This window comes from Oreochromis aureus, linkage group 3, assembly GCF_013358895.1.
Source record: "Oreochromis aureus strain Israel breed Guangdong linkage group 3, ZZ_aureus, whole genome shotgun sequence".
In the NCBI taxonomy this organism is placed as follows: domain Eukaryota; kingdom Metazoa; phylum Chordata; class Actinopteri; order Cichliformes; family Cichlidae; genus Oreochromis; species Oreochromis aureus.
In genome coordinates, this window is record NC_052944.1 from 30708720 (window position 1) to 30725840 (window position 17121).

General features: G+C 39.4%; 1 protein-coding gene across 1 annotated transcript; it reads left to right on the forward strand.

Annotated features, from left to right (window-relative positions):
• Positions 1-2986: 2986 nt before the first annotated feature.
• LOC116321209 lies at positions 2987-13017 on the forward strand. Its single transcript, XM_039609924.1, has 7 exons — positions 2987-3297; positions 3912-4042; positions 4193-5332; positions 5743-5979; positions 7088-7312; positions 7592-7655; positions 10968-13017. Exons 1-7 carry the CDS (start codon positions 3120-3122, stop codon positions 12041-12043), a joined length of 3051 nt encoding a protein of 1016 aa, XP_039465858.1. The 5' UTR covers positions 2987-3119; the 3' UTR covers positions 12044-13017.
• Positions 13018-17121: the final 4104 nt, after the last annotated feature.

Below are 17121 nucleotides of genomic sequence, written 5' to 3' on the forward strand. Positions count from 1 at the left end.
TGCAAATGTCACCTGGTAGCCTACATCTGGTCTCTTTGCATGTTCTATGATCTATATTTTATTACAGCGCCAAGTAGGTAAGCACACTTTGTGTTTTTTATGGGTTTGTCATCTTGTCAGTGACTTTATGTCAGAGTGCACATTGTTGCCCTCCAAGGCTGTAGTTGGTAAAACTATTTCTTCCAAGGACATCGGACCTTTTGTCCCAGCTAGAAGGGAGTGTCGTTCTGCAGCCTCCAGCTTTGGATAAGGGATCAGTCATTTTTTTATTGACCTTGAACACTCCATTCTCAATATCACGCAAGGTGTATCAGAATTGTTGGGTGGCATTTTCTTCTTGGTGCAAGGACAGGAATTTGGACTCAGTCTTCTCTCCTTTGAAAGACATGCTGTGGTATCTTTTTGAAACTGGCTGGGCTGCACGTGACTTTGTTTATATAAGATCTCAACCTGCACGGAGTGAAAGGAGACACATCCACATGGTTTACTGCTACTGGCAGTCATCCAGAAATTGTCACGATCCTGGGTCTTATGACCCAGTGTTTTGAGTTTAGTTTATTTGGATGTTCATGTGATTAAGCTCATGAGTTTTTCTAGTTCTTTGTTATTAGATTCCCCTTGTGTCTTCCAACCCCTGTTAAGTCTCCCCCGCTCTTCATGTGTTTCACGTCTGTGTCTTACGTTGTCAAGTTCTGGTTGTCATGTCTGCGTCTCATTATGTTTCCTATTTTATTTTGAAGAGATCTTGTGTTTTTATATTATGGTTTACGTTTTGAGTCCTTTGTTGTACTGTTTCTTGTTTCCCTAGGTTTCAGTTATGGTTATCATAGGTTTAGTTCTTTGGCTTTGTAATATGGCTTCCCTGTGTTCCATGTTGTGTCCACTGTGACCTTTTTGTACCATGTTTCAGGTTCTTATGTTCTGTCTCCCAAGCTGCTGTTAAGTTTACATGTCAAGAGTTCAGTCAGTGTGTTTCCTGTTTTACTTTGAAGGTCCGTGCCCCTTGTCTCGTCCAGCCTGATTACTCCCAGCTGTGCTCTCCTTCTGTGTCTCATTCCCTCGTTATCCCTCAGTGTATTTAAGCCCTGTGTTTCTCTTTGTCAGTGTCGTAGTCTCCCTCATGGCTGTGTTTCCTTGTGTGTTAGTGATCCATGTCCCAGTTTAGTTTTGTTATATTTTTTTTTCATGCCATTCTGCAATAAAGCAGTTTTTTGAGTTTAATTCCTGCTTGGTCAGTTTTGCGTTTGGGTCCTTCTCCTGCCTGCACATAGCCGAAACATGACAGAAATTGACAGAACCGTAGTTATCTTTGTTACTTCCATTAACTCATGTAGAAGACACAAGCCAGAGGTGGAACATGCTGACTCTTATTTCTGTGCATTTCTAATGATGACTGGTAACAAGTGTGTGGCGCTGTGATTTTAGAGTCCGGAGTCCATCAAAACTTAGAAACCCTGCCAATAAAGAAACTGGAGATAGTGATATGTAAGTACCTCGGTACCTGATGTCTCCTACTGTAAATGTAAAACAGCACAGTTTACACATACTACACTCCACTACACATGGTAACCAATGCCAGTCTAGTGAAATTGGAATTTAAATGTATTTTTCAGCCTATGGTAGTGCTCCACAATTGTATATGAACATTTAGAATATTCCTATTGGTCTAAAACTGTCATATATGGGTCTGTATATTTACTGTGCCTCCTTACAATACTGCGATTTCCTACACATACCTTTAGTGCAGTGAATGCAAGTTTAGCATTACACTTGCACTCAGTGCACTAGTGCTCATACAGCACTAGCCGAGGGCAGGATCACAGACCCATGAGAATGACTCAAAACCCAGCGGATCTCCCACCACACCACTTGGTCCCATAGGGATCAAGGTCCAGCGAGCCCCAGACCCAGGCCCACACACACACACACACACACACACACACACACCCACACCCACACACACAGAAACTGCACAGACACACTCATCTATCCACATCCACCCCACGGACGAATGCCTCCGCACCATGGCCAGCAGCCCCGTTGCTCGGGGTGCAGTTAACCCGTCCCCTGATCATCAGTCAACCACAGCGTCAGGTAGGACATAGGAAATGGGGATGTAAGGACCGGCTTGTCCGTGTTAAAATGGTCTGTTGGGTGCATGTGTTGATGTGCGTGAGTGAGTGAGATGTAAAAAGTGAATACGACTGTGTGAAAACTAGAGCGCTGTTAACATTGAACGGAGAAATGTGGCACGATAATGAATGGCTTTTCTAAAGACAGAGCATGTGTAAGGACAAGAAAGACATCGTGGACAAAACAGGACACCCCCCTATAATTTAGCCACAATATTATAGTTAGTTAAATGGTCTGATTGTTCAAATATGTATTTTCTTTGATTGTTGTAAAATAATGTGTGCCCCAGTCTCCAAAAATGACATAGTGCAGAAAGGGTAGTTATTCCTCCGTTACACCACAAGAGGGAGTATCCCCTAAAATGAGCAGCTCTAGCGGGAGTAAATAAGCCCAGCCACTAACCATAAGGCAGTGCGCCTATAAGAGTTGTGTGAGACTGCAAAAGTGTGTAACGTTGTGCTATGTCTACATATATGTTTGCAGTTTGCAGATGTTTGCAGATACAGTAAAGGCGAACTCACAAAGCCACACTGGTTTCAATTCATTTTAATCCAAGTGTGCAACACATGGTTCTTATCAAAACATGCTGATATCTTTGGTAAAATCTATTTAGAAGCGGCACGTGTTTACCTCTGCGTATCCTGCTGTTTTGGCTCTTGTGAACAACTAGTTTTAAAAGTGTTAATAAAACAAAATTAGTAATTACAGAGGCATTTAATAAACGTACTTGGATGAAGAAAACTGGTTTTAGATGGTACGGGGAGCTTTGGAAGACTGGTTTACCACAAAGGTGTAGTTATTACTGTTCTAAATTTATCATCACCTGCAGGCGCGTTTGTTTAGTCATGTGACCTTTATGACGCACACAGGTGTTTGTGCACATTGAGGAAGCCTGCAGATCGACTAGCAGGATCAGTCCTTTACTCCGATCAGAGAGTGCTGCGCACTTATAAATTGCTGCTTATGTTTGGTTCAGTTACAGCGGGATGATGGCTGATCGTTACCAGCACCCGGTTTTCTTTGAGTGTGAGAGTCTTAAAGAAGAACATCTGACGAGATTACAAAAATATTTCGGTATTCACCGCAAATCAGGCGGAGGAGAGTGCGGACCGGTGACGAGAGTGGACGAAAACGTGTATAGTGTGGTTTTCCTAAATAAAAAAGGTAGGTTTATTATGCTTTTGAACACACACATCCATCCATCCATCTATCTGAACATTGTTATGCATTAAATATCCTACAGTTGTCGAAGGCTTACAAATGACCATTAATTAATTAATGTAATATCGTCTTTCGGTTAAAATAGCAGTAACAGAAGGTCTCAGCTGTTTAAGAGATATTATATTGTAACTGGTGAAGTACAGCTGTGAGTAGTGAAAAAGGAAACGTAATCGAAAGTTTATCTGGAAAGCGAAACTTTCCCACCGTCACATTTGAAGTCTTTCCTTTGTGAATGTGCTGGTTAGACAGAGAAAGAGAGCTACTCAGATATCTCTTTTTATTGTATTTGCTGTTTGTACGTGTTGTAATAGAGGAAGTAAAATAAGCCGTACAGGCCTTTAAGCAAAGGTGGACTTTGAAATCATCAGCAAGCCTTCATTACTCGTGTAGTCAGGGTAATATTGTGCGTGTGACACATTTGATATTAAATTAGACGTTTTATCTTTTGGTCACTCGGTGAAAAGAGAAGAAAAAACACTATAAAGAAGGAAGGAAGCAAAAAAAAAAAAAAAGGTTATGTAAGAATTCAGTCTGTAATTTGGGATATCTGTCTACAGATCAGCAGCGAGTCCTTCAGAGATCAGAGCATGTTTTGGATCTTGAAGATCGTCGTTTGGTGATGTTTGTCCGAGAAACTCTGGAAAATGACACCTCTCACCTCACCACCCCCACTTCTGCTCCAGCAGAGGTAAATTTCATGCATTAATTTAATCATCTTTTTTAATAGTTTTATGGATCCATATGAAATGAACATTGTCCATTTGATTATATTATTAATATAAGGACAGTTTGCTATATATTGATAGCTGTTCTTATTTGCATGTCTTCCCAATTACAGACTCCTGAGAACATTCCTGCCTCGTCTCTTCCACCAAGCGATGAAGAGTATGAACTACATGTTGATAATTATCTCCTTCGTTACCTGAAAGAATGTCCACATGCTCAGCAAGAACTTGAGAACATGCTTGGCTGTTTAGCCTGCTCTGCTGATCTTTACTGTGAGGAGGGGAGGGTTTTAGTGAGGAGGCGAGCTCAACCTGGTGCTGCAGATGAAGTTAGTGATTGGAAAGCTAAAGTAGATGCTTTCTTTTGTGGCTACTTGTGCAACTATGAGGTAAACCCTGACAAAGTTGAAGCTTTGGTTCAGTCCAGCAGCTCTTGTCAGACTGCAGGTGAGGTGAAGGTGTACACAGATGAGTCTGGGAAGGCTGTTGTTGTTGGAGAACTGTCTCTGGTTCATGCCAGGTTGTTAGACATTGAGCAACCTTCAAGTTTACGTGACAATATGGCATCTCTGAGTTTGAGTGAGGAAAGCACAACCATTGCTAGCTACAGCCTTTGTGATGGGCTCCAGGTGTTTGTGTGTCAGGGTGACATCACCAAGCAACACGCTGATGCTCTGGTAAATGCAGCCAATCAGGACTTGGAGCACTCTGCAGGTGTTGCTGCTGCACTGAGTCGAGCTGGTGGTCCTGAAATACAGAGAGAGAGTGATGAATTAGTGAAGTGTTTTGGGAAAATTCCCATAGGAGAAACAGTAGTGACCACAGGGGGTAACTTAAAGTGCAAGAAACTGCTTCATGCAGTTGTGCCTGTAGGTGGAAAAGCAAGTAAGAGAGATAAGAAGTTACTGGAAAAAACTGTGCATTCTGCTTTAAAGTTTTCAGAAATAATGGAGTTTCAGTCCATAGCCATTCCTTGTATCAGCTCAGGTGTCTCTGGGGTTCCTCTCACTGTGTGCACTGAGGCAACTGTTGCTGCTGTGAAGGACTTTGGCAGTGTGGGAGGTCGAAGTCTGAGGAAAATCATCCTGATTGATGACAGAGAGGAGGCAGTGAGGGCCATGCAGGACGCATGTGACAGGCTTCTCCAAGGGATAGATACACCTGATGAAGATACAGCAAGAGGAGCCACTGCCAGAGCTCCTGGAGGCAGAGTCCACATGGAGGTTATTCAGGGATCGATCGAGAGCCAGCAGGTGAGAAACGTTGCTGATAAGATAGATCACACCAACACAAGTTAGTTAGTTTGAATTGATAATTCACTAGCTGCGCCCACATCCTCATCTTAGGTTTGACAGTGTTTTAGTAGGTAAAGGTGAATGCTTGGACATGAATTGAGCTGTGGTTTGCGGAAGACCTCAAAGGGGACTGGTGACGGCTCCCATGTCTAGCAGATCCCCATGTACTAAATAGAAGTGAAGAAGTTAAAGAATTGAAAATGTAAACGCACGTAAACGAGAATGAACAGCTTGCAGAACTGGGGGAACCTATATAGATGAGAACCAGAAGGAGCATATTTGGAGGCTTGGTCCAGCTCTAGAAATTCTGATACATAATCTCCAATTTATATAAAACACATTTTCTAAATCTCCTGCTCTTCTCCTAGGTGGATGCTTTGGTGTCTCCTATGGTTGGCCATGATCCTCTCTCTACCCGTGTTGGAAATGCTTTGTTTGAATTAGCTGGACCCGAGCTGACCACAAGGTTTAGACAGGAAGCAGAAGATGAAACCATGCCTGGTGACTCAGTACTGCTGGAGGGCTTACCTGGACTTCAATGTAATGCAGTCTTCTTCCTCAATCTCGTTCCCTTTGATGGTGACCCAGAGGGTGTTGCAGTCCAGGTGAGATAGTAAGGAATGATTTTATTAGTCTGCCTGTTTGCGAGGACCAGTGTTGGTCAAGTTACTTGAAAAAAGTAATCAGTTACTAATTACTGATTACTTCCCCCAAAAAGTAATCCCGTTACTTTACTGATTACTTATTTTCAAAAGTAATCAGTTACTTAGTTACTTAGTTACTTTTTAAAAACACGATTTACAACCTGAATAGGTGATAAAGCGATAGATCTTTCAGCCCAATTCTACTTTTTCTGCATAATTCATCATACAAAATGTAATCAAATGGAAAAGTCTCTTTTTAAAACTTGTTTTATTAGTTTTAATCTTTTAACTTTATGCATCAAGCAAAAATTAAATTATATGCAACATTCTCTGACTGGAAGAAATTTGTTTAACATTTAAACCTATTTTCTGCACATTCCAGCACATAAAATATTTTTTTGTGTTTACACTCACTCTTTCAAATAGATGCAAGTAAAACACAGCAGAAAATAAATAAAATCAAAGACTAGCGGTCCTGTTGCTCTATTTTCACCTGTAAAGCAGGACTGGGGTAGGCGGAGGAGGTTTACCCTGGTGCAGGTGTGCTGCAGCGGTCAGTGGAAGAATCATGAGTTTCTCTGTGAATTTCACATTACGTCAGTAGTACACTCGGTGCTTGCTTGGAAGTTTAGGGTTTTTTCGCTGTAAAAGAAGTTTTCTTCCCACGCACAACGGACACTAATGTTTTGTCACTTTTATGGACTCAAACTCAAAATAAGGTCAGTACTTCCACGCTTTAAACGCTGCATGCTACACTCTGTCCCTTTTCGATATATTATGATCTGCAGACAGCTGTTGTCACAAACGTCGCACTCGCCACGTCACTGTCATGAGACGTTCTCGCAAAAAATCACGGTTTTAGTACGCGCAGTAACGCAGCGTTCCTACACGTGAAAGTAACGGTAATCTAATTACCGTTTTTGCAATAGTAATCCTTACATTACTCGTTACTTGAAAAAGTAATCAGATTACAGTAACGCGTTACAAGTAACGCGTTACTGCCCATCTCTGGCGAGGACATTTTTTAATGAAGCCATTTGTCATAATCCAATATTGTTATGTTCTATAGGTTCTTCGAATGAGCATCAACACAGTCCTATCTTCTTGTGAGAAGAAAGGATTCAGATCGGTCGCTCTTCCTGTCCTCGGGGCTGGGATGGCCCTGCAGTTTCCTGCCAGTGAAGTGGAGAGGGTGTTAATGGAGGAAGTTCATGTATTTGAAGAGGAACGAGCGGGCATCACACCACTCCTGATCCGCATCGTCATTCACCCTGATGATGAGGAGACACATGAGGTTATGACATAGCACTTTTCCCTAAAAATCAACTACTGACAATTACGATGCTGATAGTTGAAGAATGCCAGCAACACCAAACTCTTGTATTGATTTGTGCTGCTTAAGAAAAGAAACTCTGAATATAATAATCAAATATGTTCCAATAGTAAAAGCTCATTTACCATCTCATTTGCCAATATCAGTCAGCAGGGACAGTCTCATCTGACCCCATTATTATATGTAATATTATACTGTACAGAAAGTGTTACTAATGCTGTTAATTTGTTGCCTTTACAGACATTTGGCTCTGTCCAAAATGACAAATTCACTGAAGATTTTCACCACAAAGACCCAGACCAAGGTGAGTGTAGGGAAATATATACAACTAAGAATCAAAACAGTGTTTTTTGTTTTGTTTTTTTTCTGCTTTCAGGCATTTAAAAATCTTGAATTAAAAAAGAGAGAACATCTAAAACATCAACAGGACATTACTACATCAGTTAGAGAATATAAAAAACATTCAGTCCATCAGAGAGTACTCTAAAAAGTAATTCAGAGGCTTAGTAAATATCACTATAAATCTAAGTTAGATGAGCCTGATAAAATCTATGAATATCCTTTTAGTAATTATTTGAGTTTGATAAGTTAAAATAAACGTCTAAAATGTTAACGTATGTGTTTGTGTTAAATTAAGGTATTTATTTACATTTATCTCAGACAAAAAATTCAGTATGTGGTTCACAGAATACCTTCTTTGCATGTTCTTAATATTTTTGTTTAAAATTGAATCAAAAATATTTGAGAAATAGGTATCTATACTCATCAGTATCTTGTATAAAAATCATTAATTATTCTAATCAATATTATTTATTGTCAGCAACTACAACTGAAAAGTGTAAGTAAAACACGATAACGTAGAGTAATTGAGTACCATGAGCCTTTTTCATTGTTTTGTTCATTTTGTTTTTTAAATACTCTGAGCTTTTGTGTTTGCTCTCCTGGTTTGCCATTTATCCTTCAAGTATGTAAGGCTTTGAGCTAAAAGGCTCTTGTCTTTTTAGTGCTTGTTTATTTCGAGTTATTGCCATGTTTATGAAAATTAAATTTTCATTTGGAAAAATGTTTAACATGTGGTCATTTTTCATACATGTATTATGAAACACACAACTAAATATTAGTTTGTTTGGTCTTTTAGACTTAGACTACCAGTGAAATACAATAACATTCATATTTGAATGTTAGGGGGTGATCGTGGCTCAAGAGTTTGCAGTTAGTCTTGTAATCGGAAGGTTGCCAGTTCGAGCCCTGGTTCCGCTTACTGGTGGTGGTCAGAGGGCCCGGTGGCGCCAGTGTCCGGCAGCCTCGTCTCTGTCCAGGGTGGCTGTGGCTGCGGCTGCAATGTAGCTTGCCATCACCAGTGTGTGAATGTGTGTGTGAATGACTGAATGCTTCACACACACATTCAGGATGACTGAATGTGTGTGTGAAGCACTTTGGGGTCGTTAGGGACTAAGTAAAGCGCTATACAAATACAGGCCATATTTAATATTAAGTACAATTTTGATTACATTCAGTTTACAATATTAAGTAAATGCAACAAAATTTTGGATTAACTGACCATCTATATTTCAGTTACATTGACCAAGCATGTCAGTGTTATTTACTCAATTTTTTCATGTTTGTGTAACAACTACAATTATTCATTTCAATTTAATATGTTTAAGCTTTAGTTATTCAATTGATCAAGTATATTGAACAGATTTGACTGGTTTCCAATCTACTCAATATTTTTAAGAGTATTGCCTCAAAACTTTTAAGTAAATGTCAGTTTTAGTTTTTAGAGTGTACTAAATACAGGGAGTGCAGAATTATTAGGCAAATGAGTATTTTGTCCACATCATCCTCTTCATGCATGTTGTCTTACTCCAAGCTGTATAGGCTCGAAAGCCTACTACCAATTAAGCATATTAGGTGATGTGCATCTCTGTAATGAGAAGGGGTGTGGTCTAATGACATCAACACCCTATATCAGGTGTGCATAATTATTAGGCAACTTCCTTTCCTTTGGCAAAATGGGTCAAAAGAAGGACTTGACAGGCTCAGAAAAGTCAAAAATAGTGAGATATCTTGCAGAGGGATGCAGCAGTCTTAAAATTGCAAAGCTTCTGAAGCGTGATCATCGAACAATCAAGCGTTTCATTCAAAATAGTCAACAGGGTCGCAAGAAGCGTGTGGAAAAACCAAGGCGCAAAATAACTGCCCATGAACTGAGAAAAGTCAAGCGTGCAGCTGCCAAGATGCCACTTGCCACCAGTTTGGCCATATTTCAGAGCTGCAACATCACTGGAGTGCCCAAAAGCACAAGGTGTGCAATACTCAGAGACATGGCCAAGGTAAGAAAGGCTGAAAGACGACCACCACTGAACAAGACACACAAGCTGAAACGTCAAGACTGGGCCAAGAAATATCTCAAGACTGATTTTTCTAAGGTTTTATGGACTGATGAAATGAGAGTGAGTCTTGATGGGCCAGATGGATGGGCCCGTGGCTGGATTGGTAAAGGGCAGAGAGCTCCAGTCCGATTCAGGCGCCAGTAAGGTGGAGGTGGAGTACTGGTTTGGGCTGGTATCATCAAAGATGAGCTTGTGGGGCCTTTTTCGGGTTGAGGATGGAGTCAAGCTCAACTCCCAGTCCTACTGCCAGTTTCTGGAAGACACCTTCTTCAAGCAGTGGTACAGGAAGAAGTCTGCATCCTTCAAGAAAAACATGATTTTCATGCAGGACAATGCTCCATCACACGCGCGTCCAAGTACTCCACAGCGTGGCTGGCAAGAAAGGGTATAAAAGAAGAAAAACTAATGACATGGCCTCCTTGTTCACCTGATCTGAACCCCATTGAGAACCTGTGGTCCATCATCAAATGTGAGATTTACAAGGAGGAAAACAGTACACCTCTCTGAACAGTGTCTGGGAGGCTGTGGTTGCTGCTGCACGCAATGTTGATGGTGAACAGATCAAAACACTGACAGGATCCATGGATGGCAGGCTTTTGAGTGTCCTTGCAAAGAAAGGTGGCTATATTGGTCGCTGATTTGTTTTTGAATGTCAGAAATGTATATTTGTGAATGTGGAGATGTTATATTGGTTTCACTGGTAAAATAAATAATTGAAATGGGTATATATTTGTTTTTGTTAAGTTGCCTAATAATTATGCACAGTAATAGTCACCTGCACACACAGATATCCCCTAAAATAGCTAAAACTAAAAACAAACTAAAACTACTTCCAAAAACATTCAGCTTTGATATTAATGAGTTTTTTGGGTTCATTGAGAACATGGTTGTTGTTCAATAATAAAATTATTCCTCAAAAATACAACTTGCCTAATAATTCTGTACTCCTTGTACACAGCATTTGGACAACAGCTCAAATACCCGAAATTTCAGATGATTCAGACAGTCTTGCATTAACCCTCCTAATAACTGACCAAAAGCTTGGCCTAACAGGAAACTGCATTCTCCTCGTATCATTTAGTATTGATTCTGTATCTGACTAAGGCTGTACTGTAAAATTTGCTTCCTATTTCAAACCTCAAACCATGACCAGAAAGTATTTCAAAGGCAGCAAAAATTAAGAGATAAATGTACTTAACAGAGTCATTGTTCTCCTCTAGAGTCAACAACAATGAGGCTGGTCCTGCTGGGAAAAACTGGATCTGGGAAAAGTCACCTGGGTAACACCATTTTTGGAGAGGAGCTCTTTACCACCTACCACTCTTCCGTCTCTGGAACATCTAAATGCCAAACAGGAACCAAAACAGTCAGTGGAAGAAGCATCACTCTGATCGACACCCCTGGTTTCTTTGACACAGGAAGGTCTGAGGCGGATTTGAACTCTGAGATAATGAGCTGTATGACAGAGTGTGCTCCTGGGCCTCATGCTTTTCTCATTGTGCTTCGAGTGGATAAATTCACAGAGCATGAGCAGGCTGTCATCACTAAGACAGTTCAGTCTTTCTCAGATGAAGCTCTAAAATATGCTGTTGTTGTTTTCACTCACGGTGATCAGCTCGACAAAAATTTAAAAATTGAAGATTTTGTCAGTCAGAACAAGAACCTGAGTGATCTGGTGTCAAAGTGTGGTGGTCGGTGCCACGTCTTTGATAACAAACACTGGAACAACAACCAGCCAAATAACTACAGGAGCAACCAGTTCCAGCTGGAGGAGTTACTGAAAACAATAGAGAAAATGGTGGTGGAAAAAAACGGAGGCTACTACACAAATAAAACGCTGCAACATGTGGAGACGGCAATACAGAAACGAGTTGAGCACATTAGGCACTCAATGCCAGATAAGACCACAGAAGAGATCAGAAAGCAGGCTAAAACTGATGTGTTTAACAGGTTTCTGATCCAAATGACAGGGATCGCAACAGGAGCTTTGCTCGGTGCTTTTTTCGGTGTAGTAACATTGGCTGAATTTGCTATCAAAGCTGTGAAGAACCCACAACTGATGAATGTCACAACAAACTTTTCCAGATTTGTACCAGCTGCACAGCAACAGAATGCATTAGTAGCTGCTGGAGCAGTAGGCTTGGTCGGAGCAGCAACTGGAGGAGGAATAATGGGAGGTGTAATTGGAAATGAAGCAGCTAAAGATGCTGAGTCACCTTCAGAAGCTGTACAGAGAACATATAAGGCTGTAGAAAGAAAAAGGAACTCTCTCACTCGTGATGAAAGATTTTCATAATAATCAGGTACAATAGTCCCTCGTTTATTGCGGGAGTTACGTTCTAAAAATAACCCGCGACAGGCGAAATAGTCAACCCTATTTTTTACAGTTATTATAGATGTTTTAAGGCTGTAAAACCCATCACTACACAGTTTATACACTTTTCTTGTTGTGTTTGACATGTTTGTGTTTGTTGGGAGAAAACTTACAAACATACAGGACAGCTCTTCAGAGTCACGCTGCTAGCGATCGAAGATTTATGTAGATTTGACTACCTGAACTCAATCTGTACTGTACAGGAGACACGGCACGAGATTGATTGGCAGTGGTCTACAGGACGCAGAACACAATGCGTTGTTAAAATTTAAAGAAAGAGAAAAAAAAAAAGAAAGCCGTAAAAGGTGTTACACAAAATTAGTGTTTATTTGGAATCTGGTTTTTGGTAAACTATCATATATTTAGTCAGCAGTTTCCCTCCTTCATGAAGGAGATTTTGTTCTTCAGCCACTTTAGCACTTTATCTACTAACATTTTGTTTTATCTTACTCCCCTTTGGTGGTGGGAACATATTGTTTGGTGTATTTATGTTCAATAGGTTTGTGATCCATAAACAACTAAAACATTGAGCTTAAAGATTCTCACAACATCTATGAGTGTGATAGCTGTGTTTATGGGGTTCTTGCTTGAACTACCCAGTGCCTTGATTCACTGTGATCATAATTTTTCATACAGATGTGACTAAAGTGGAAGAATGTTTGAGACCATGAAACACATCAAACTTTAAAAACAATAACAAAACACAACAACACACGTAAGATTGAAGAAATTGGGTTTTGTTTGATTTTTCCCCGATATTGTCAAATCTCTATTTTTACTTAATTGTGAAGTATCTAATAATAATAGAACTACTTGACATGTGTATGCTATATTGCTGATATGATTGACAGATCAAAGATGTCTTATTAAGCAATAAAAGCTATAATTTCTGAAAAGGTTTCCCATTTCCCGTGCCACAGTTTTGCTGTTGTTGTACTGCACTTACATTTTGTGATCAACAAGAGACTCTAAGAAAAGGCTTCGACTCATGTGATGCCATTACCAGCATTAACATCAATTTTATTCATATAGTCCCAAATCACAACAGCAATCTCCTCATTGTGATTTGTAAGGTAAAAACCTCACAATAATGCAGAGAAACCCCAACAATCAATGTGAGCAAACACATGGCAACAGTGGTTAGGAAAAGTTCTCTTTTAACAGGAAAAAAGCTCCACAAAAACCCGGCTCACGGAGAGGGCATCCATGTCCTGTAACCATTTAAGGGTTAGGAGAGGTACACAACCTGTTAATAAGAGCCAGAGATTATTAATAACTAATGATTCAATGCGGAGAGATGTATACACTAGGGATGGCACAATACCCCTTTTTAATGTCTGATACCGATATCATAAATTTGAATATCTGCTGACACCGATATGAATCCGATGTAGTCTGTTTATGATCAATAAAAAAACTGAATTCATTTTGCTGAATGTTGTATAAGTTCATACTCAAATTTGAAAAAAGAAACACTAAACATTATTATACTTATAAAAAAAAAAACTGCACCCAAAATATTTTGCAGTTCAACAATATTAATCTTTTTATTTGAACTTTTAGCAGAAATTTAAATGAAGTTAAAGTATTTAAAGTAATATTTAAAAAGTAATTTAAAATGTGATTTCATGCAGATTTCAAAAACTCTCTGGTTCTGAAAAAAAAGTGCAATATGAGCACAAAACAATGTTTATATTCAACAACTTAGAAAAAAAAACAAGTTGTAGAATGGATTCCTTTATACTTACAGCTGAACATAAATAGACATCCAGAGTGGAAAGCAATGCAAATAAATGCAAACATGGCCTATCCTGACACTCATCTTTTATCAAGATGGATGTCAGTGTAAGCTGTTTCTATCACATTTAACCTGAGATTGAATTTTGTGTAATTTAATACAAAACTTAATACAAGTATGAAAAAAGTGTTTTGGGGGTTTTTTTGGAACCATGAAACTGTTTAGCCTACAACACTGCGTTTTGCAACGTAAAACTTGAGTCTATCCATTGTAAGGTCAGACTTAGCAATGACAAAGCACAGACGTCCAAGCTCCATATATCGGTTGTTAAGCTTAACGTGGGGATGCTTTACAGACATTCATAGATGAACTTACACACTTGCTTTACTTCTCTGGAATAGCTTGCTCGGAGGTGAAATGACAGTTTGGCAGCACGTAGCGAGGCTCCAAATGTTTTTAGTGTGTAGTAACTTCACAACGCCAACAGGTCTCGCACACAACAGCCGCTCTATAACGTGACACATACTGCTCCGACGTGCTAAGGTCACAATCTGGATTATGCCACGTCACAAGTTTTGTGATATGCTTTTGTGATATTTGATGGATCAGGGTACAGTTTTTATTTCTTTCCGATATCCGATCCAGTAATTTAGGTCAGGATCAGACCGATGCCAATACTGTATATTGGATCGGTCCATCTCTAGAATAAGCACACCGAGTAAAAAAGTTGAGTAAAGAAGAAACACTGAGTGGCAGGGCTGTGCAGAGATTTTTGAAGGGGCATGTGCTCAAAGTTTAAAAGGGGCAAACAGAACTGGGGTGACCCACATGTCCCAGTGTGTCAGATGACTCTCGAGTCATAGTAATTAGGTTTGTCAGTCTGTGACCCATTGTTCTGCTTGGGAAGTAGAGAGAGAGAAAAAAGGATGGCATAGAGGTCAGAACATCTCTGCCCCTACAATGCAATCATTTAGCAAATGGAAATACTTTTAGGTTTTATTGTTCTTAATCCATGTTTATGGTTGTTTGTCTATGTTTGCTAAATTCGTACTCATATATACTTTTTTTTTAAATGTTCATATCAATACAATAGGATGGACAGCAGCTCCAGATAGTCTAGAGAAGCCAGCCACAGGTTTAGAGAGATGAGAGGGGGCTGCACCTGTGACATCTAGTTTTGTCAATCAGCTTTCCTGAACACTTTTTAATCTTGCTTAACATTACTAGCTTGCTCAATCTAATAAAGCAATATTTTAGACACAAGTCACTGTTAGAATAATGTTATTCGCAAGTTCATTCAGACATGACATCAGTATTGTTGAGTTTAGCTGTCTTTATTGATGGGCAAAGCGAGGCTTCGCAAAAACACTGAAGCATTTGAGGCTTTGAAACAATGTGAACGTCTCGTGCACAGTGACACCTGCTGGCCAGTTTGGCTATCAGTACATCTCGATGATGCTGTTCTGTGAATCAGTGACTCAGACAAACACAGCACATTTCCAAACAAACCTACTTGTTATACCTCACTCAGTAATTGTGATCAACGCGTTTCTCATTTGTTATGAAAATGTTTAAGGAACAGTTCACCTGTATTTAATGTATGTTTTTCATATTTCTTTAAACCGTGTAAATATATTCTTTAGGGTCGTGCAGTGTGTTAGTAACAGATTATAGTGAGGATGATGTAAATAATGCAGGAAATAACATTTTCTATTAAAAGTAGACAAAAAACAACAACTAGAGTCAGCCTGAAAACTTCTGTTTTATTTTCTCTTTAAAAGCAGAGGCGGTTTTTATTGAGATGTTTTAGCGAATGGAGCTCAGTCTCTGTTTTTCTCACTTTCATTTATATGACAGTAATTCAAATAAGATGTTTGTATATTATTTATGTTTCTTTGTATTTAATTGATTACACTTTAAGCACTAGTTTAAACTAGTGCCAAGTTATTGACCTGTCTATAATAGTCTTTAGCAAAAATAATAAAGAAAGTGATTGAAAGTGTATTATTTTCTTTTACACATGCGGGTGTAATAAATATAAGCGGTGGTATCAAAATGGCCTGTATTTATGTAGCGCTTTACTAGTCCCTAAGCACCCCAAAGCACTTTACACATCCAGTCATCCACCCATTCACTCTCACATTCACACACTGGTGATGGCAAGCCACATTGTAGCCACAGCACTGACAGAGGCGAACACATGAAATCAGTAAATACAGGTCAGCCCAAATGTGTCTGCTTAAAAAAAAAAGTGAATCCTTCTGCGTGGTAAGAAACAATGTCACCCTGTCTTGTCTGAGCTGCTTGGCATCGTACAAGCTCATTTTGAGCCTGGTGCTGAAGATTCACCAGCTGGTATTGGCTACAGTGCCACTAAAGGAGAAAGAAAAGCTGATGGAGGTCTACGGTAAGACTGATAGGTATATCTGCTACTTGGGCACCACAGACAATCATAGGCACTATTCAACGGTGTCAGGTGCAGCAGAAAGGTTGGCTGAACAGGTGGAGACAACGAAATATTGTCAGTGTTAACCTGGAGTGGTTGAATTTGACTAAGCAACAAACAGTTATATAAAGATATTTTAAGAGGCCAAAAAAGACAATGTGGGTACAATAACACAGTCATGAAGAGTCATGAAGATACTTGCAAAACAGTTAATTTACTTTATATAAAACTCCTTTGTAAATCCTATTGATTACAGTCTATTTGTCAATATATGCAAAGATATTACATATAAATATATAAAACAAAAAACCCAAACAAATCACATCACTCTTTAGCACAACACCGACAGTAGGAGTACAAAGATGTCAACACACCTCCTGAGATTGGATGTGAGTTGAAGTAGAAATCTTTCACATTTAAGTCAGATGTATTAACAACAGAGCATGTCCTCGTACTGCACCTCAAAAGGGTTTTAGAGAGCAGGTCATGAGCTTTGGGGCCAGATTAGGTTTTGACTAAGTTTTACTTGTGCTCAAGCTGCATCATAGCAAAAGCTTCACAAGATTAATATGTCACTGCAATTGTTGACTTATTTAGTTTCTGCTTTCAAATGGATGAAATTGACATTTTCATAGAAGTGCTTTACTTAATGAGAAGGATATTGTACAGAGCACCTGCCTTCAGACGCACATGCTGATATCTTCAGTTATATCTTAAACCACCAGGTGTATGGAAAATATGATGAATGGAAAGTTGCACAGGTACAATGTGATGATAATAATAATAAAGATCAGTAATTACAGAAGTCCAGAATTG